This window comes from Amblyomma maculatum, chromosome 1 (genome assembly GCF_055883805.1).
Source record: "Amblyomma maculatum isolate TAMU_Amacu chromosome 1, ASM5588380v1, whole genome shotgun sequence".
Taxonomy (NCBI): domain Eukaryota; kingdom Metazoa; phylum Arthropoda; class Arachnida; order Ixodida; family Ixodidae; genus Amblyomma; species Amblyomma maculatum.
The window spans coordinates 336,449,607-336,472,207 of record NC_139344.1 but is presented as its reverse complement, the minus strand read 5'-3'; the positions used below and the strand labels follow the sequence as shown (position 1 = coordinate 336,472,207).

The 22,601-nt window shown below is 47.2% G+C and overlaps 1 protein-coding gene and 1 long non-coding RNA gene across 2 annotated transcripts in view; one reads left to right on the top strand and one right to left on the bottom strand.

Moving 5' to 3' along the window:
- Positions 1–296: 296 nt before the first annotated feature.
- LOC146207502 (uncharacterized) lies at positions 297–15,406 on the bottom strand. The gene is made up of 3 exons (XR_014703327.1): positions 15,300–15,406; positions 14,053–14,272; positions 297–1,201 (listed from the first exon to the last, which is right to left on the bottom strand). It is a non-coding gene; the product is annotated as an uncharacterized LOC146207502 (long non-coding RNA).
- Positions 15,407–15,563: 157 nt separating this feature from the next.
- LOC146207501 (fibroblast growth factor 9-like) overlaps positions 15,564–22,601 on the top strand; it is a 102,199-nt gene continuing 95,161 nt past the window's right edge. Inside the window, exon 1 of the mRNA XM_084588007.1 lies at positions 15,564–16,055. Coding sequence (XP_084444133.1) covers positions 15,611–16,055 — 445 coding nt within the window. The 5' untranslated portion in view covers positions 15,564–15,610. The remainder of the gene's footprint in view (positions 16,056–22,601) is intronic.

Sequence of the window (22,601 nt, the reverse complement as noted above, 5' to 3'; positions counted from 1 at the left end):
CGTATGGAAATTTCGGGCAAGTTACAGATGACGATCGGTTCTGAATTATTATATATATTACAGCGAGTGCGGAGCATGCCACTTTCTACTTTGAATGCAGTATAGCGCCGTAGAATTCGTGCGCGGTCTTTGCAGTTTCCCACAATTTTAAACAGAGAGCACGCATTTCGGTAAGTTCGGCTGCAACTTTTCTCGTCGCTAACGTACCGACGAGGTGACGTGCAGTCGTGCGCGAAGAGTGGCGCGGAAGTACGACAGGGCAACGGTAGTGCCAGAAATTTTTCGTCCATACGTCATTTATGTTTTTTTTTTTATTCATCCTTGTTGCCATATCCCCCGCGCCGCTTTCTATATACGCGTCCTCTCTTTATCTTCCGCTATCCTGTCGGGTAGCCTTTATCTGGTTAACCACCATGCTTTCAATTCCTTTCTCTCTCTCGTAGTGCGTGAAGCGAAAATGACAAACCTAGACATATTTGCCATTCCAGGTTACCTTCCAGGCCCTGGTGACCCGATGACCTCACAGTCATGAAAGGCACCGGAATATCACTTAATGCCCTTACCTGCACTGCATCTTTTCGCTCAATGCGATCGCAGCAAGCGCGCACTTTTCTGACCGCGGTCATTATAAAGCTGCCATGAGTCCGAAGGCAGATTTATGCTAGGAGTGCTGACTACGCGAGATATTCTCTGGGAACTGCGAAAGATGGAATAGATGTCTCTCAAAGATAAAGAATTATTCAATTAAACAACGGCTCCCAGACATAACTCCCCCTCCCCCTTTTTTTTTCTACGGGGGTCGAAAAATGACAGTAATAGCTGTACAATCCCCCTCTATTACGTATCCGGCTTTGTTTCCACTTTTAGTCAAGTGCCACCATACGACACAGTGGCAACTCAGGGTAAAATATCTACATCCACTACCCATCCACGAGGAGGTATTCCGCACGTGGCCACTACTGTGAAATGTAGTATTTCTGCTCGTCTTTTCCGCAGGTAGTCACTCTCTCAGCGGCCTCTCCTCCACAGCGTCCACTCTAAAGATGAATATAATGCCTTTTTTGGGACACTCTATTCATAACTGACAGAAGGGCATAAAGAGTATCAACATAGACAAGCGCAAAGCAGGTGCGTTGTGGACAGCCTGCTGTATCCGCCTGCGTTGGTGGTCTTTTCGCGATGCTGCCGGTGTGAGCCAGCTCTGAAAAGAAAAAAAAAAAAAAAGAAAGAAAGAAAGCCACGTTTATCGATATGTTCAACTTTTTGTTTTGATCCTGTATAACATTTGATGACACCAGAGGTGCACACTTGACAAGACACCCTAAACAGCGCATTCCTTTTGCTTTATAGGTCTTTCTTTGATCATTGTGTAAGCTAGAAAAGGCCAAAAAAAGCACGCGCGGCAAGACTACCATTGGAAAACTGTGTCGCACACAGCAGTGATACAGCGTGAACAGCGGCTCCGAAGACCTTGCAGGCCATATCCGCAGTGAAGCGTATCAGCTGGAGCAAGAGTAACTACATCGCTCGGTGAGACGCAAGAAAGCGGGTATATAGAAGTGACAGCGGGAAAAGTAAGAAAATGGTGGAACGGCTGGCCGGATACCGGCTGGGCGGCGGCCGTAGCTGAGGGCGTGCAGGCAATAAAAGAGAGAGGCACATCAAGAGATTTAATTAAGATACCGGTGCCTAGCCTGTCCTTCAGCTTCAACTTTTGGTTTTAACGAGCCTTTTCGCCTTGCACCCCATTCCACTGATAAGCTCAGCTGCGTACGTAAATAAATGTAACCTAGCTTTTTAAAGTTATAGCCATCGTTATATAGGCAGGTTGGCTATATCAACATACCGACCGCACGTTTATCTTATTGGGTTGTTTACGCTTATGATTTAGCTTTACAGCGTACAATTAATGACTGACGAAGGAGGACACGCCGTGTGGGTTTGCATTACTGCTATCTGCTAATGAAGAAGATATTATCTGTGTTTCATATCCTCACAGATGAGCGCTAGCTGTGCTTCTAGAAAGGCGCCTGTAATGAAAAATTAGCGCTTCTCATTTACTCGATCATTTATACGATCATTTATTTTTCCCTTGTTCATGACATAGGTTCCTGCTGAATCGGCAAAGATACAAATAAAGGAAGTATCTATGATGAAAATAATTAAGGTGTGTCATTTAGTCTTATTTGTCCATGCTACTTTTCTTGTGCTTTTTTTCCTTACATCTTCTCTTAACTTTTCAAAATAGTCTTATTGAGCGATTATTACTTTTATGTCTCAGTTTCGTATTAAGGCTATATTACGGACTGTGTATACCGGATACCTAATTTAAAAGGTTGCTTGCGAGAACAAACTGAAACGCAGCATTTGGCGAAAAAAAAAAAATCTGACTGAATAGCCTATCCAGCCATCTAATTCTGCATCATTCCTCAAGATCTTAAGTGGCTTGCATGCTTATGCGCTTTTTTGAAAAGAAGCGTGTTGTCCGTACTTTAACCAAGAAATAAAAGATTCGTAGCTCTAAAAATATATTCCGATTTCAAACGATTATTTGCAACAGTATAGATACGTTCAGGTATTAAACTAGCAAGTAATCTGTGTTATGAAATGCACAACATCGGAGCTGTTGTCGTGCCTTCGGCATGGCATGAGCTGATGCCGAGCCATCTTCGTCGCGTGTTATGACAGAGAGTAGTAGTAATTATTCCTGTCTTTTCTGTGCTCTTTTAACCGCAGCATCCGAGTCACCAGTTTAATTCTCCCGCCATGCACGCTTTGTATTTCGTTCCATATTGTGTGAAGCTACCGCCGACCTGCACGTTTACGCCAGATCAAATGTGGCTGCATTTTTAAGTATCTTTAGGACATGCCTATCTCGCGGACGCGATCAATTTACGTACGTTCAGAAGAAATAAGCGGCAAGAACCCGTCCCGTTACTTGCCCAGCGAAAACACCACTAAGCCATAAAACAACTTGCAGCCGTGGCGTGCTCTGAAACATCGTGAAAAATCCCGGTCGTGTCCTCATCCCCTTCAAAGTCACCTTCACAGCATTTTCCGTCGTGCTGTAAGTCCGCACACCGCCAGCAGCCCATCACTGCCACGCACGTAACACAGTAACTGCCACTAAATTGCAATGCATAGGATGGGATGCATATATAGGGATAGGATAGGACAGGATAGAATGTATATGATAGGTTTATAGAAAGACTTGGAATAAGTCTGATAGTATGGAGTATATAGGTTAGAATATATCGAATAATATATAGGATTCTCAGCATGGACTTGATATCACATTTTATTAAGCACGTGATGATACTCATTCAAGGCCAAATGTTACTTACTGTTCTCTTACTCCCGTGTGTGCAACATGTCATGTGGCTTTCAATATCGAATAGATGAAAATTCTGAATACGAAGAAATAATATAGGATGGGCTAGTGCAACATGACCAATCGTCAGTGTCGGGCTACCATATATGATAAAATAGGGTAGGTTGATTTAACTTCCAACTTTCTGGGACACCTTTTAATTCTAAGGCAACCAGTGGGTATCGTAAGATACGGTTATACACATAGAATGAGTTACGCTTTCAATATGTAACAAAGCTCTGCTTTTAAAAAATTTTCTGCGATCGCTGCGAGTTGTTGAAACTACCATAGAAAACCAGCGGGGTTGCGTTTTTAAAAATAAATTTGCACCAGTTAACCGCAAACTATTGTAAAATACTTATATGAGCATATTTATAGAAGTGGTCCAAACTTCAAATGCGTACCAAAATTTCGCTTCTGAAGTTGGTCCTGCGCTCGCACCGAGCAGTTAAAACTAGCATGTAAAAACAATGAGTTTGGTTTTAAAATAAATAGCAACAAAATTAAAGCATCCCGAGGTATGTTTACGGATATATTGATTGTTACGGTGCAGTTACGTAATATGTAAAAAATATATACGCTCAATAACTCTTCCCTAGAATTTGTCGAAAACCTCTGGATACGGTTGTCATAGAATAGGAAGGTCAAAATGCTTGAGCTAGTCAGGATACAACAGAACTGAGTATCAAATGTCTGTGCGAGTTGAGATAGTTTTTTATAGCATATTATAAAGTATTGCAAAATAGGAGAGTACAGAATAAGATTAGATAAGTTAGAATGTTTTAGAATAAAACAGTGCAACATGAAGTGAGATAAGCTATGATAAGCACGAATTATATAGCCATGGATAGAGTAGGTTGATAGCTTAGCATAAAACAGGGCTGCACGCTATAGCTAAAAATAGGAGAGGAATAGTTGTGCAGAAAACACCTTCTAGCACACGCAAAATTACCGCGTCTCACTTGATTTCTTTTTTGAGCAAGGGAATGAACGATACGTTGAAAGGCCGCCCTCAAAATGAAGGGGCGCTGCAATTTATAAACCGGCTTGGTGCCAGTGATCTTGGTCTTTGTGAACGGGTGTGCGAATCTCGGCCAGACAGGACGGAGGTTTCGCCACTACCCCGCCCCAATGCACGGAGGTGAGGCTGATCTACAAGAAGTGAATCTTGTATGATACCTGAGAAAACTTGAGAGCATGTATAACAATCTCCCCCCCCCCCCCCCCCCACACACACACACACACACGCACACTTTTTTTCCCCCTGTCACGTTAGCGCCTTTCGCAGAAAGAAAGTGAAATCGTCCCTGATGCCATTACGTTCCGGCACAGTTCTTCCCAAATTTGTGAGATTGAAGATTGTAACGAGTGCAAGAAATGGTTAGACTACAAAGACAGAAAGAGAAAAATAAGAAGGATGACATGAAAAGAGCACCTTGAAATGTTAGGGACAATTGAGGCGACGAAAAATAGGATTGCATAGCACTAGCTATTGTATTTTTATTACACCTTATTCGAGCTCATCATTTATATTTTCTACGCAGGTCTAGAACTTAAAGCAATTATTGTCATCGTCTGGGTTTCCTTGCGTGCGCTGTCAAACCTTGTTATAAGGACACGAAAATGCACTCAAAGGAATAAGAACAGCGGAAGAGGAAAAAAAAACTGCTTTCAGCTGGTCGGTTTTTACGCTGACCCTGAAGTGCGGAGATATAGAGGCGGTATACTTTCATAAACACAGAAGAAAAAAAAAGACCTTGATAACGGCTTGCTGTTCGAGTCGCCGGCTATTGGTGGCAAAACGAAAAGGCAAATAATTGGACAGAAAACATGAAACAAGGCACATTTAAGGTCAATTCGCCCTGGCGAGTTGCGAATGTCTCGTGACTGATTTCGGTCAATTATTTACGGCTGCTCACTACTTGATTAAGGCTTCAAGACGTCCACGCACATTTGGCAAGTATTCGCAGATTATGACTAGCAGCTTACAGGTATCGCTCAAGAGGAAAGTATACAACAGTTGCATCTTACCTGTACTCACCTATGGGGCTGAAACGTGGAGGCTTACGAAAAGGATTCTACTCAAGTTGAGGACAACGCAGAGGGCTATGAAATGAAAAATGATAGGGGTAACGTTAAGAAATAAAAAGCGTGCAGAGTGGGTCAGATAAATAACTCGGGTTATTGACATTCTAGTGGAAATCAAGGAGAAGAAATTCGTTGGTCGCTTAGGGTAACAAATTGGATTTCGAAGGAAGGAAAGCATAGCATGGGGCAGCAGAAAGTTCGGGGGGGGGGGGGGGGGGGGACAGATGAGGTTAAGAAGTTCGCAGGGGTCAAGTGGATGCAGCTAGCAGGACCGGATTAATTGGAGGAGTATGGGAGAGGCCTTCTCCCTGCAGTATGTATAGTCCGGCTGATGATGATGACCTCCACGGATTCACTTCAACTGTCTCGCGAAGTCCCTGACTCGCTGGTGAGAACATGTCCTGAACTTACCAGCATCGTCTGCAGGGTGTAATTGCTCAGGTATAGCACAAGACTTAGGGGCTGTAAAATGCATCACATGCTGCAAGTCTGAATGGTACTTTGCGTCTTCAGCCCAATACCACTTCAACTGAACTGCGCAGGAGCGATGTGGAAATGTGCACAATGCGGCGTCAATGCGCGGGATGCACAATGCGGCATGTGTAGAATGCAGTAACATTATGTGGCTCTTTGAGACGACCAGTTCTTCACCGACCGGCCTCCCGTGGACGAGTTGACTCAGAAAATTAAGTAGAGTTAGCTTAGCTCAGATCTGCGAGTGCAAGCTTACACAGGACCTATGTGATGCCCGCTCCCCATGCGTTTCGGCCAGGCGGTAATTCAGACCCGTCGTCGCGTGAGTGGCAGCAGATATCGCCTCGATTTTTCTGGTACATATGCATGTGCTATAGCGTATATTTGCTATTTACTTAGGCTGCATACTCTATTTGCTGGTGATTACGCTTTATCCGATTGCATAATTTATTTCTGAAGCTGAACAGGACTGGCTGGAAGCTCATAGCGCACAAGGCTGCGTATGATTCATTACTAGCTCTGTTTTTATGCTGTTGTATTTCCATATCCAGCAAATCTTTGTTATGACTTCCTAGGTACCGTCGCACATCCGTAAGTAGGTCCCTCCCAGATATCCCTTCCTTCAATTTCCTAGTAAAAACAAACTGACCCGATCTAAAGCGAATTGTGTGCTGTAATCCCCCGTATTCATATTCGAAATGATTAAACGCTAAAAGATATAAAAAAAGAATATCTAACGTAGGTGAGACGAGACTAGCCTCTACTACAGGGGCACTCACACGTCATCTTGCCCCGTCACGGCATGTCCTCCCTGTCAAACGTGTATAGAGACTATGCAGAACGCTGCCCAGCATTCTTCTTCATCTTTTGTTCTGTCGTTCTACCAATCTTCCTTTCACCGCCCTTCCCCTCCTGCCTTTCTCCGTACTGTTCGCCGCGCCTCTTTGAGTTCTCAAGGGAAGAAGGATAGGAGCTCGTATATCTGTGTTGGCCCTCTTTGTTTTCGCGTCCAGTTTCACGAGAGGCGGACGAGCTAGCTCCTCGCGTCCAGCGACCTAGTGATTTCACCGGCTCGGAGAGGCAGTGGTGGCGTTCGGGCATTAGTAACTGCCGTCTAGTGTAACAAACACACGCACAAACACACTCGCACGCCCGAGCAAAACAAGGCTCCCCGTGTCAGCCGCGCAACCATTACGCCAGCACCGACCCCGCACGTAGGCACCTGCTCTTGCTACTTCTCTGCCGTGGACTCTGGAAAGTGAACAAGGGGAGGAGGGGGCAAAAGGGGGACAGACTGTTACTTTTTTGTCCCACAATCAAAACGCGCGAGCAGAGAGAGACAGGCGGTGCCAATACAAGCGCACGCAGCTCAGCAGCTCGATTGAGCGTGTTTCCGCCGGTGGAACATTTTTTTGCTGTTCCTTCGACCCCCCCCCCCCCTCCCCCCCCCCCCCCCCCCACACACACACACACACACTTCCTCGCCTGCCGCCACAGCTTTGGAGGTGACCGCGAGCAAACTCGAACAAGGGGGCGCCGAGACGAACGGGATAGACCGCGGCGAGACCGAGAGTGAGGAGTAGGAGGAGGGCAGAGGGACGGAAGGACTGCGGGTAGTAGGACAATGGGGAACGGGAAAAATGAAGAGAAAGGGGGCCACGCAATGGTGAGAGTGGTGGTTGTGGTCGTTAATATACTGGGGCCGGTTGTGGTGGCGCGCTGATGCTGGTTTAGCTTCTTACCTGTGGCGGCGGCTGCTGCTGGAAAGGGGCGGAAGAAAGCGGAGTGTCTACTGCAGTGAGATCAGTATAACCTGCAATTTATCCTCGTTTCCGCGCATGCGCGCGGGAGGAAAGCCTCATTGTGACTTTGCAACGCGTTCCCGATCGTCTACAAAGCGGCGGCGGCGGTAGGGGGTCTACGTGATCGCAGAGTCCAAGGATTGCCCGACTGACGCGTTCGACCTCTGGCGAGGATTAGAGGCCGCCGTCGCCCTCCGCTGCTACACAGCTGCGGCAACCGCTCCGTTTTTGTTCTTAACAGCGGCTTGACTAGTACGAGCCAGCGCTCACGTAGGCACGGCAGCGACCGGCACAGTGTGTAACGCACGGGAAAACAAGTGCCATGAATATTCAGAGGCGCCGTTTACGCCAGCCCCCTTCTAACGTGCGGGCGCTCGCGCGCGTGCGAAAGTTCTAAAGGAAACAAACAAGCTCGCTCACAGACCTTTACGGAAAAATAAATATAAAAAAAAGAAACACGCGCACGGCCACGGACATAAATCGATGAATAACGCCGACGATGCGAGCATTGAGCGAACGTGATGCTATCCTGGGTGAGGAATGTCACGTCCACACTTTGCGTGAGCCGCACCACATCTCTCAGACGCGTTCTCTTTACTGGGAAGATGGAGACATAGCTGGCTGGGCGCTTCGCGGCGGGTAGCGTGGGCGAGCGCTCGTATGCAAAAACAAGCACGAGGCAAATCAAATTAGGAGTAATCATGCGACCTTGCGTTGGGGCATTCGCACGCCCGCTGAGGACGAACAATCACCGCCTAAACGGCAATGAGATGAAAAAAAAAAAAAAAAAAAAGAAGAGAGAGACAGAGAGAGAGAGCTGCCGAAAATAGCTAATTTGTGGGGTTGTACGAAGGTGATTTCGTTATGAATTCCCAGCGTACGAAATACTTTCAAAGGTCACTTCGGTCAGGCATGTGCTAGTTTTCTGCAGGATGCGTTGCTATTTAACCATATGGGAGCTCTTGCGCTGCCTGATTTATACATATAAAATACTCTCAGAAATTATAAACCACGAGTACTTTGAAAAAATCTCGTTAGAACGTTTCGTCATATATTAATCAGCAGATCTGATTCCACTGTAAAACAATGACGTCTATCAGTGCCCTCAACCTCCTCCTGTTTTTCGCCGGGTGAAGTCATGCTGTCCAAACAAATTCACCGAGTTCATTTTTCCATCCAACTGGCGACAGCCCTTGATTCCATAAATGACGTTATAATTTATTGATTACTACATATAATGAATGACAGAAAAATAGCATGACACTGTTCTCGTTGTATCCGCTCTGGCATTAGAACAGCGAACCTGTTGACACATTTCAGACCTATAAGTGTTCCTTGCGTTCGGTGCATTTCCGATGACGTCCATTACACCCCCGCAAAGAGTGAAATAAAATTAAATTAGCATTTGGACTGCATGAGGTGTTTCATAAGGCTCCCATAGAACGAACGACATGCCACATTAGTACCATTAATACATAATCTGTCAAAAATTAATCATCTTCGGAGGATTTCATTGTTACCGTTCACTTCCTGTAGAATAAGCATCACTTTATTTGACCACCCCTCCAGTTCTACGTGCGAAGGTACCGGACCTTTGCTTTGCTTTGCTCTCTTGCTGTTTTCCCAAATGCAAAAATAAGCCGGATGAATTCTCGATGCCCTTTCAGCGCGTCTTCGATACACTCACCCTTGAACGTGTCTTTTGCATCAAGAAAAAAACCCAAGCACACGGTACCACGCAGAATCGAGTAAACTCGTATTGCAGCCTTCTTTCAGTTTGTGGAGAAACAAAAAAAGTCGTCTCATTAGTCTGTGCACGGATTTCGGTGCATCAGGTATAAAGTGGTCTTTCACCTTTGCGCGTTCCACTACTAAAAATTTTGTAACGCTCCTTTAGCTGTAACGCGCATGCAAATGAATCTATATTTACACTTCCTTGTGGACAGGCTAGCTGTCAACCAAAGCGCTATATATAGCCGCAAAAGAATCTACAACTGCTATTAAGCAAGTTTGCAAGCGTTGGAATTCGTCCTAAAGGAAAAGCCAACAAGCTACTGGGAGAGTAATATTGCGTAAGAATATTGGAGTCACGATATTACGAAAAGCTCGATGAAAGGCAACATTGTCGCTTGGACAAGGATGCAGCGACCTCATAAATAAGCCAGTTCAAATGCCCTCAGTTCAGTACAGGCAGCGGTGGCAGTACTTTGTTTCGGAAACAAGAATGGCACGTCTCTGCTCCTAGAAAGCTTGAATGAAGGTTGTGAAGCACGCCAGCCACACGTCACAAGGATATCGCAACGTCACAAGGGAACATAAATACAATATTGTTCATGTTTCTTACTAGAATGAGTTTGATACACAGGCCACATTGAATTAAGAAAGTCGCCCGGTTAAGCACGCACAGTTCCTAAGATTAAACTGCACACTAACGCATAGGAGGTCAGGATGCGTCGAAAAAGCGTCTTTAAAGGAGTACATGGACATCAAATTTCGCCTGCATATTTTCTTGCTTGTAATTATGCGTACGATATTATTGTACAGGGTCGACCACTTTTAGGTTGTACGTGCGAGCACGTGGGCTCTCTCTTCAAAGCGCCGTTGCGTCATACCCGGCCATGCAATGAGACTAAGTGGCACTGCGAACAAAATTGCACATTTTATGTGTCTATAACTTACATCCTCCAGAAAGGTGCACTGAAATACAGCTGAACCCTTTCAAAGGGTGCAGAAAGCAACAGAGCACCCATTAAAAGGGCGCATCAGTAACTCATTGCAGCCTTTCTAGAGCTTTCTGGAAGGTGCAAGTTATAGACACGGACAAACACTTTTAATAAGGGAGTAATTACTCAGTAATGTCCATCTAAATGCAGCCATACGGATGCAAAGGAAAGTTATACAGTTTTCTCAGAAACTTCGTAGTTAAAGAAAAATTCGTCCTGATCCGGGGATCGAACCCGGCACCACCACCTTCCCGGGGCAGTCGCCCTACCGACAGAGCTAATCAGGACGGTTAGCAGATCAGATGGTAGGGCGAGGCCGAATTGATCTATAACTCGAAGTGGGAAAATGGTGTTGGTCAACACTTTTACTTTTACGCTTTTACAACAAGCACTTTTAAACGTGTCATTTTGTTTACAGTGCAGGCAGGCCACGTGAAGCCCCATCTCCTGGTCCCTCAGTGTCGGCTGCGCTTTGTTCCAATATGCTGCCGTATTGGACGCAACAGCGCTTCGAAGGGAGCGACCACATCTTCGCGTGTTCACATTCATTTGTTTTCCTGACTCTTGAAGCAGGGCGTCATTTGTTTTGTAGCAAATTAATACGACCAAGAAGTAAATACGCCGCTTTTTTTTTTTTTTAATGTCTTGTGTGACTTATGCTGACCTTTGACATCATATACGTCGCTTGGCTGCTCAAACCGAAGCCGGAACCGGTGAGAGAAAAGGTTCAGTTATAAATTATTTAGCGGTCGTAACCAAGTACGAAGTGGTGATCCGTGTATACGAATGTCCTACGCATTATTAAAAACAAAAATAAACAAAAACTTGAGCCGTGTTTGGTTTACTGGCCGATAAGCAACTAAGGCTATCATGCGCCGAACAGAAGGCTAAGTATAATTCGTTGGGGGTATTTATTGAATTATATTTATTTTGACTGTATTTGTCTTATACAAAGGAATACATATACTTCCTTTAAATATCTAAACAAGTGCATGTTCACAACAACCTTTTCTAAAAAGAAGCTAGATAGTTGTACAATTGACTCCAATATTTTCCCCCTGTTTTTCGAGTTTTGTGCACGACTGGGAAGTATGATTTACCGTATAGCTCGCGCAAACTTGCTTCTGTACTCATTTGAAACTCGACGTGGCATTTCGCGGGAGAGAAAAATATCCGATCCGTTTTTATTTCCGACGCGTCGTCCTGTGCTCAGAACCGGCCACGCACGAACGTGTGACGTCGCTTAACGTACATTCACCATTTCTTCTCTTTGCGCTCTTTCCCCGTCCTGCTTGACAGCTGCGTCTGGCAGTGCTTAACAGGAAGCGGTGTCGTGTGCGGGAATGCAGGAACAAAAGCATGGCTACGCTACGTGCGACACTGCAAAGCTGGTTTCCTGCTTCTATTTTCTTTCATAAATGTTAGTGCCCCGCGGTTTAATGTCATGAGGTTGGAGCGCTGGGAACAGCCTCCTGTTTGTCGTTTCTAGCAGGGTAACTACGTGGACTCTCACCGTAAGCGCTCGGATTTCAGTTCAGGACGAGGTTTCGTTGCTGAAAACTAAGAATTGCCTTGCTTAAAGAAACTGGCTTTGGTTCCGAAAGAAAAAATTCTCGCCAAGAAAGCACATACAGATTAGCACCGCAAAACTGGCCCCTTTTTTGAAGTTCCCGAGGAAGGTATACGTTAGCTTTCGTTTGTGGCAATGTGGTTGATCTCAGCTAGATGCCGGTCGCTAATTAGTCCCTTAAGACTTCAGTGTTTCTCAAACGAGGGTCCTCGAGACCCGCGTCCACACACACCCAAAAAAGGAAAGGTAGACGTCTGGCCTGACTAGACACAGTTTTCTAGGGTTGAAATTAAAATCACGGAGGTTCAAAGACGACTCCAGTTGCTCACAGCGAAATTGGAACGCGACACAAGTGTAACGAGAGAGTGCGCGCGAGAGAGATAGAGGGGGTAGAGAAAGCATGTACGGCGTTTTATTTATTTATTTTTGATGCCGGCATCGGTGAAACTCGAGCTTTGGCTGCACTGCAGGATGGGACTACAATGCAAAGCGCCTCGGAGAATTCTAATCCCTTCTAGCGGCATGCATACCGGCCCCGGCGCCTCCCCTCTTCCCACTGCAGGCCTTGGTGCGCTAGACTATCAAGTGCGCGCTTTTAAGAGGCTAGTGCACCCTGACTCAATCTCGACTCCGCGACCTTCTCCTGGAATTGCGACAGCAGTCCGCACAAGATCACCGCAGAAAATCACCCCCCTCCCCCACTTGGTCTACCCCACCAGTTCCATTGGTTCACAAGGGGTCCCTGGCAAATCCATGGCTGAGAACCGCTGCTTTAAGTAAAACCTACGTTTTACACTAAACATATTCAATAAAAAGAAGTTTCTGATTTCCATGGCTAAGCTAAATGCGTCTTAGGTGCGTAAGGACGTTTTGCCCTACTCTATATTTGCATATTGCATTTAATTTTATTTCATTTTCAGCTCCTTAGATAACCTTCTCAGTGGTGGCAAAACTTATGGGCATTATGTGCTCGAGATTTGGCTTAGCTTTATCGCTCAGTCATTAACTTCTTAATATGCGTCTCAGTTATGTCACACGTATTGATTAACGCACAATAAGCTACCAACTTTGTGAAAGATCACCCAATACGGTTAAAAAACTCCGTTTTAACCAAGCCGTACCAAAGACTTTGTCTGACTCGCGATCCGAGGAGGGCCCTAAGTTCAATTCCCATCTCATTCCCTGGCCATTTAACGCTATAGCGTTGAAGCATATGTCTTAATTATTCACTGCTTCTACTGGCTTTGCACTAAAGGGCGATGCATAAGGACTTTCGTGCTTTCCGATGTCACGTCGTAAGAGAGTTCCCGACGCTGAACAGCTAGCACCACGCCCATTATACGAAATGAAACAGTCCATTTGGTCAACATCGCCAGACAAAACTCTCTAAAAAAACAGCTGAAACTTCTGTGCTTCCTAACAGTTGCGGCACCTAGCTTGCATATTGAAATCATGCATGTATTTATGGAATACAACGCCTGGAGAAGAGAAGATATGGATACAACTGCAATAAACGTCCGCCCAAGGTCATAGCGGGAAGGGAGTAGCCCATCGCGGAGCCTAGTCAAGGCCCGGACCCGTTTCCTGAAAGGAATTACGAACTCAAGGCTCCCTGTGGGACCTGTGCTATAGGAAGAAACGACGCGTGCGAATTCATCATTAAGCATGTGGTCGAGGGATTCGCCCTCGCATTTCAATGAGAAAGGAATTCAAAGTCGCCAGCGTGCAGTGAGTGTCAGTGCACGCTAAAAAAACCTCCTGTGCTCAAAATCTATTCGACGACCTCTACTCTACGGCAGTTATTTCACATTGCCTTATTTTATACCTTACATCATCCATTCCCTCGCGGCCTGGTTCGTGTGTACACGCTAAATGAGTCAATTACAACACCCTTCCTTCTCTCATACCCGAACATGCCACGTTACTACAGAATCACAAAGTAGAGCTAACCATCCCTTCTTTCTTGGAGAATAACATGTTTTCAGACAATCGATCATACGCGGCAGCGAAGGCAGTTTTACGTACGTGCGTGTCCATCGCACGTACGCCTGGCCTGGGAGCGTGCATCGTCGAACGAACACCGGAGCCGCCAGGAGCAGCGAGACGTGCAGGAGCCGAGCTATCACCGTACGTGGCCTCGTCGACGTCGGCAGCTGCTGGTCTCGCCACTAGAGCCAGCCCCTTTATATCTTCGGTGGCGCGGGCTGCGAGAGCGCAGTTTTATCAGCCGCACTGAGGTGCTGCCCTGCGAGAGAAAAACAAAAACAAAAGGGAACTGAGAAAAAGAAGCCCTTGCCCTCGAAACAGGGCTCTCTCGCTATTTAATGATCAATTATCGCCCAAAGTCGTTGTGGACAGGTACGCTGCTACCAGGTGACCTTGAGACCGAGGGGATCTAACTGCCCGCTTGTGCGTGTAATTCAACCTAACTGTCGGCGAAAGTAAAGAGAGGTAACGGGCGCCAGCAAGAAAACTAGCCAGACGAGCTGTTCACGTGCGTACGGTCTCGGGTGCGTGGATTTCTAGTAGATGCTTTGGGTCGTGGATGCCTACGCACTGTCTGGAGAAAATCTCGCCCTTGACGCGAGATAATCTGATAGAGGAATTGAGATGACTTAAATTGAATGCGGAGCACATTGATGAGGCAGAAGACGGTAACTGGGACATGGCAGACAGCGATTAAAAAGAAAGCAGCGACTCTAGAGTGATGCCGTCTTTGCCATGACGTCATGTCAAAGCGCTTAGAGGCGTAGATGTATCAATAACGCGGGAAGCATTGAGCAATACTTGGCACTGCAGTCGACTTTATGAAACTTACCACGGGATTTAGATTTTGTATTGAGCCTTTCAGGCTTTGCTACACTGCCATTATTCAGGAAAGAAGGTCGGACACAGATGTCGCAAAGGTGAAAAGTCAGTCGTGTCCCCTAAAGTTTGTAAAGGAAAAGGTATACAAGAGTCCGTTCGCGAAACAAACTACCATTCAAGAAGAGCATCAAAGTCTGTCCATACACTCTTCGAACCGTTACATTCTTCGGCGGCAAATTTGTGAACCAAATGTGGGACGTGCCTGACCGCAGTGACCTCGTTTTCGTTTTCCCGCAACCTCACTTTCGGGCAATCGAAAACAAGAAAGAACGTTGCGGAAGAGGAGGAAGTAATGGGGGAGGGGTTCAGGAAGGCGTCACGCGGAATTCCTTCAGAGAGGAGAGAAGCGCTTGAATTCATTGCGACCACCACCTCCACCATCACATGTGACTCATCGGAGTTACCGCAGCATCTTCGGAGAAGGAGAGGAGCAGGGCTTGTCCAAGAAGTTTCTCGGACGCCGGTGAAGCACGGCAGCGGCGGTGGACGCGACGTCGCTTCGACGTCGCAGCCTCTCGCGCTCTGTCGCGGGGGCAAGGGAGACGCGCGCGCGCGTGCGAGTGGAGAGAAAGAAGGGGTTGTGCCCAATCGCGTGGCTGCGGGGGAAGGGGGTGAGCGCTCGCCGGGCGCAGCAAAGGGGAGCTTTCAAAAGCGGCGCCGGCCGAAGAGGCCCGTCAGGCTTGTGCAGTGCTCCGCGGTGCCGCGATGATCATGCATGCCGCTGCCGGGATGCCGGAACCTGGTCGTGGTGCTCCTCTCTGCTGCGATGCTCGTATTGCTTCTGGTCGCCGCGTCGGCGCGGGCCGCCCCGGCGGCATCGCCGCTGGCATTACGCGGCGTCGACGCCAACAGCGCCGAAGATGTCGACGACAACCTGAGCGACAGCTCGCAGGAGGTGCGCCGACTGCGACACGGACGGGCGCGTGCGGCGGCGGCCGCAGCTGCTGCTAGCGCAGACGTCGATGAGATGGCCGAAGGCTCCTCGGAAGAGCAGGACGCGGCGATGGTGGCCGACGACCCGAGCGACTACGGCAGCGAAGCCGTCAAGCACCCGCGCGGCACCAGCCGTTACTTGCAGCTCTACTGCCGCACGGGATACAACCTGGTCATCCACGCCAACGGAAAGGTCAACGGGACCCGGGAGGACCGCAACCGATATGGTCAGTGGACCCTTCTTCAGCCTGCGTGTGTGCCTGTGCGTGTGTGTGGATCGGCGCTCGTTTTGCTCTTATTTATCTTGAATGAATGACTTGTCTCTCAATCGTGGACATTCTACCGGCGGTGGTACCCTTACGGGAACCGAATCGTGTGATAGCGGAGGCCTGGGACATGTGTGAGTTTACGTCGCTGGTTGACACAATTGATTGCTGGAGAGGGGGCGCATTGATAGGAGGTCATATTTTCCTTTTCTTTTTATCGCAGTCTGACAGCTGAAATCCCAGCTGCCTCCCCGGAGTTATTTCCTCTTCGTTGACGCGCTGTTGTGTATTTATTTCCTTGCGCGTGTCACATATACAGAGCCCTCTACAAACATCTCGATTCGCCTCCGCGATTTCCTCGTTATTTTAGTCAACAAAATTCGGTGCCGGTCATGAAGTGTCTTGGTGCATCGGAGTAGACCGCCCTTGACAGGTGGCCGTATACTTTGCGCGCGAAGTGCCACCCAGAGGTTCCCCGTTTGCCCAATCTCCACATTGCTCTCGAGATGTGAATTCCATGCTGAGTCCAGCTGCAGTGTGAAACTTCGTTTCGTCCAGCGGCAGCTCACCGGCATCAATAAATGGGAAGTTACGATAGCCTCGCTCTTCGTGCACGCTTCCCGTCTGTCGGTGCCTTGCCTTCCCATCGCCGATCTGGATGGGTCGCAGGTTGGCGCCGGCGACCTCTCGGGATCGCCAGCTATTTTATCACTGGCAGTGAAGATTCCGGATACGCACTCGTGCCGCACGTAGCCTCTCCCTCTCTCTCCACATGCGCGCGGCGAGTTTCGCCAGCAGCTTGTTCCTTCTCCTTTTTTCCCCCTTCGTTCTTTTATGCTGCTGCACTGCGTGGCATGGGCGTCATGCAGTGCGGCACAACCCGTCTTTTCCATTATTCCGCACTTCTTTTAACCGCGCGTGTAACATCAGCCAGGCTGACTCGAGGGCCTGGCTTTTCAAGCATCAGGTAGTTGCAATGGACAAGGTTATTGGTTTCGCTTTTGCATGGATTGCGAGACCGTCCAGCTAGACTTCGTACTCATAGAATCCGCGTGTCGAAGAGATGCCTGTTTGGACCGGTTGGCGCGTTTTCTCGAGTCAGAGTAACCATAATCGAACTTGTATTGATTTGCATTGACCGCTGTGCTGTACAGAGCGAGTGACGATATTTCCCCGATTTTTGGCGCGTTCATGACTCCGTCGTGCGAGCTTTCACCGGAAGCACTTCGAATTGGGACCCGCGACTCATGGCGGTATTGGGTCCGGTACCCTCTAATGCCATGTAGTATTTTCTGGTCAGTTCTTGTTTAGAATTTTTTACTGTTCTACAGTCGAAACCTTTATTTTACAACACGAATTTAAAAAAAAGAAAGATATGCGCACAGTTTTGCTACGATTGTCTTCATTTGTTCTTAAACAATGCTGACGTTTTAATTACTTTAGCGATGTGACTTTTCCCTTACCATTTTTCTTTTTTTTTTTTACCTTTTGAGAAGCCCGTAACGCAAATATGCAGTTAAGATGAACTGAAACTCTAGTGACACAACGTTCGCTTTTTTTTTTTTTTTTTCCCTCGTGTAATCTGCTCAACCTGGCTAAAAAAGCGGGAAAGGGCCATACGTCGAATGACAGTCAAGGCACGTACAGCGTAAATGCGAACCTTCCTATACGGACGCTTATAGTTAGTTGCCAGATTAGGCGAGAACCGACGACAAACTTACAAAAACTGCGCTCGCATCGTTGCTTGCATTTCAATGACTGTATCGAGAAGTTGTACGAAGGCGGAACAAACAGTGAGGCCAACAGTTTTTTTTATTATTATTATTTCTTTATTATCAAACGCTCGTGATTTTGTGACGGAAACCCGAGGGACTGGTTTCCGTGTGGCTAAGAGCTACTCATGAGAGATTGTGGCTGCGAGGGTGTGTGAAAATGAGCGTGACAAAAAAAAAAAGGAAAAAAAAAGTTTACACGTTGATAGTTCTGCGAAAGAGTTGGGCTTTTCTTCAAGCTGATAGCCCGAGCTCGGAGCTGCATGATATGGAGGCCCATCACCGCGGTTACCAAATAGAAAAGCTTAGTGACCCTTCTTGATGAACCGAGGAAAGGTAGGCACACTCGGATTTAAAAGTGTAGGCGGCACACCATGCTGAGGCTCATGGGAACGTATGTATCTTGTCTGGCAAACCAGTTCGCTACGTTTTATTGCCGTATATAGTGTATCCGAGAGCGCGTTAGGGACGCGGTGACCTCGAAACATTCTAACCCGATGACAGCGGTAGACTCCTTGGCTCGTGCAAACTTTACTGGCTGAAGTTCGAGACGTGACCTAATGTTCCTTGCACGGTTTATGTGAACGGTCACACATTGATTGATGTGCACTCTGTACATTCGCTTAAATGCGAAGATCGTAAGGTTCTTCAGCGCAGTGTCGTTAGGTTTGTGGATACCAAACTTTAACAAGCTTTTCTTCTTCTCTGCCATTACTGGTGTCTTTTCCTTGGCCTGTGCAATTTGCTTCGGTGCAGTTGAATTATTCGTAAGCAGCCGGGAAGTCCCGTAGATAAAAACTGCTACGAATGTCCGAGAAACGCAAATATTCAGGGAGGGCGGTTTCAAAGGCGCCGGTCAATTTGTGCGGAGTCCATTAGTAAGCAAGCTGGACATTTAATGTATTCGATCCTTCGTTCGTGGTGGAGAGCACTTTCAGACTTGAGACGAGGTATGCGCGCGAATATGCGTCCTCCCCAACACCTGGAGGTTCGCACGCCTTATCTTTGATGGATGGCGCGAGTACGGTTTAACGACGGTTGTTATCTTGACACATGTTTGTAAATGACAACGACTCGCTTTCGTGCGGGAACAGTTTTTTTTATACAGTGTATTTTCTTTACTTAGCGGGTGGGACATCCTTCGGTATTCCATTTTTTTTGTTTTTTTTTTTTTTGTAACCGGCGCAAAATTTCAAGCTAATATCTTAATGACGTAATCTTCTGCCTCCACAGCATTTATTTATTTACTCACAGCGCCAAGCGTCATTACAGGGGGGGGGGGGGGGGGAGAATATACATAAAGAAAAACAGAACATGCTGGCAGATATCCAAGTCGGGCGCATGCGCGTGACGCGTCATGTCAGTGGTAACATCAACGTTCCCGTCAGGTGTGTAGCTTTCTATGGAATGCTTGTTGCATGATGAAAGAGTTGTGCAGGGAGGTTCTCCTCGTGAGAAGGGATAACATTCCAAATTATGCGTGATAGCGCCATAGTCTGGAGCAAATGTTGACCCGAAAAACACGATCCGTCGTTCGCGCCGACGTGTGTTCTTGAGGAGTGCGCTGCTTTCTCGCCACAGTGGATGAGTTCGGCTTCCTCGTGAGCAGGTGTCTTTTTCGGCGGAGGCCCCGCGCAGTGATCGATACGCTGGGTTTAACGTCCTTTCATCGGCCGCGCTGACCGCAGCGGCGGTCAGCGCTCATTTGTTCATTCGAGCCGCCACCTCAGTGCGAGCTGCGGTGATGGCGCGGGAGAGAGTGCGGTAGAGTAATCCCCCTTTACGTCCCGAGGACCACTGCTAGGTTCTCACGAACGTCATCATCGTGTGAGTGCAGCAGCAGACGCACAGTTTACTTTGCCTTGCCTTTTTCTTTTACTTCGTGTCCCAGCAGCTGGAATGTGCCAGCTCCATTCGAAACTTCGTTTCCGCATCACTTCCTGGATAGACAGCTCCTCTCGGGATAAAAAAAGGAAACACGCTGGCCGTGCGCTCTCATTGTATGGACAGGGAAGCCATGCGCATGCGTGTATAAACACGACTGTACTAACTGCGCGTAACCTATTTTTATTTTTCCCTGTTTCGCCCTAATTATACGAACGTTACGAAGTACTGCGCTTCACTGTGCTCGTGCAGTGCGTAGCCGCTGATAATTTCGTACTTTCTTTTTCTTTTTTTTTTTTTTTCTGCACAAGCGCCCCGTAGCAATTGCGTGTGTGAGAGCAGCTGTGTATGGTCGCGTGCTCATGGTACATTCTAACGTACGAAAGAACGACGCAGCTGAAACTATGCCGTGCACAACTGCAAACGTATGTGTATGGAGCATACATCGCTTTTTATGGCAGTGCTGTCTGCGTCTGGCGAAATGACGTCTCGCAACGTTCTGGGGCACCCCAGATCCCTTTTCCAACTTATTTCTTTTTAGACTTAATAACTCCAGTGCGCACATAAACACGAATAAAGAAGTGAGTTGGTATTTTCCCCTCTCTCTATCTGTTTAAAGGATGCTGAAGTATTCATTGGATCTCTATTCATATATAGTACATTGAATTTGCGTACTAATTCTAAATGGGGATCCTTGGACATTCGGTTTTTAATACTCACATTTAAGGACTTGTACTTCTTGACATTCTAAAGAACGATATATATATATATATATATATATATATATATATATATATATATATATATATAGGTATTAGGAAGAAGACATGGCTAATGAGGCACGAAGGTTAATTGATTGATGAAGCTTGATTGGGCAAACTATGTACGTAGACTTGTGAGAGAAATAGACCGTTGCCCATTTACTCTAGATGCAAGTAGAAAGAGATCCCTCAAGGGGCCTTGGCAATTTTTAAAGAAAAGCTAGCACGCATTCAATCTCTAGCGTCATGGGTCTTCTACATCTGCATGCCCTGTTGCAGGAAAATATAATCAGATGAATTGATCAGCTTCCTTTTAAGGCCCGTATCTGATTCCTAAAAGCGCTCTAATACTACAGGGATCATCCTTAACATGCAGGAGAGGCTGTGTCTAATTCCGTATATCGTATAGGGCATCTGACGCTGTGCAGTAACTCTATGAGGAAGGGGTTTTGGATAGTCATTTTTGAGTAATTGGGTCTGGGAAAAAGCGAGAAAGCCTTTAATGATACATGGCTGACGGGTCACCACGGGTAACGGCTGCCGAAGTTGCGATGATTATCAAGTACGTAATATGCTTCGCCAAACTCATTCAGTAGTCGCAATAAAATAAAAGACTTAACATGCGGGTACACACTAGCGTAAACGTATACTGTGACACGGGCATCCGGCAGCGCTCTTGCAGGGACGCCGTCTTTGCCACTACGTGTGAGTAGGAAGCGTCCGACGATCCGGTATATGTCTACTCTAGCAAGTCTCCTGTATGCTAAAATACTATAATGTGCATTTTCACGACCACGGCAAAATAAATTCTCCAGAAAGTGTTAACAAGTGCACCACTGAAGTCGAAATAAGATGCCTCGCAGCGTATTCGAACATATGTGCTTGTTGGTGGGGCTTGTATCTGCGAACTCGATAAAAATCGCTGGAGAGAGTAGAAAGGTTGGAAGTCTCTGTCAGTCGGGCAACAAACGAAGCTGATGGAGGAACTAGGATTTCTCGCTTTTACTTCCGCGTGTATTCCCTGAAGCCTGAACCGACATTGCAACCGCTCATTGTTGCATTTTTTTTTTAAGAGTATGAACTGCAAAAGAAAGCACGAAGCACATTTTGAGGCGAAAAGTTGAAGAAGGTAGCAAAACGTGTTACTTGCTTCCACCTAGCCGTTCCGCGCCGTAGAACGGAGACCCCTATTCTCATCGTGAAAACTTTGCGCTACCCTTTCGTCCGTTCAAGCTTCATGCAAGGAGCGATCGGCGGAAAGGAAAGGTGCAGAGATCTCGCGCCTTCGCTCAGACAAGCGGAAGAATGGCGGGAGTCTAGAGGAGGCCTTCCCTTTCGGCTCACCGGGCCCGTTGCGCCGTAGCGAACTCGTGCCCGCTTCGGTAGCGGATATGAGGCGGATTTCAGTAGTCGTTGTTGTTGCACGCCTTTTCGCGTTCCCGCCTTCTTTGCTCATTTGAACGCCTTCTCCACCACTAACCTTCCATCCGCTTCAACCTAGACGCCGTTGAACGGATACGTGACGTATAGCATGACGGTGGGGAAGGACTCTGTTTCTTATTTCTCTCCGCAGCGCGGCGCGCACATGATGCTCCGCATGTCGCGATAAATGTGTGCAGCATTGGAAAGGGTCCAGCTCTCCTTAGCAAAACTAAGGTCAGACTGACTGAATTATTTGCTCGTTTTATGAACGGTGCTTCACACTTGCACAGTTTGGTCGCATGTAACGGCTGTTTCCACGGTAACGTCAAAGGAAAGCATCGTCCTGACGCGACTATTAAGCTGCTTTGCGAGCTCAGCCTTGTGATCGGCCGATGGCGCTTCTGACTCTAACCTTGACTGCGGTGCACTGTTTTAGCGAAGAGAGAGAGCGCAGTCTGCACGTGCAAACGCGGAAGAGCGGTTTACTGCTGCAGAGGTCGAACTCGAAGCACGAGGTTAGATGCTAGAGAAAGAGAGAAAAGGAGGGAGAAGAAGAGGAAAGGGATGATTTATGGTAAATAAATGGGGGAAGGCGAACTATTCATTGCAACGCGTGCCGAGCGCACGCGGGAAACGCCCCTCACGGCGTGGAGTGCTGGCTGCCGTTA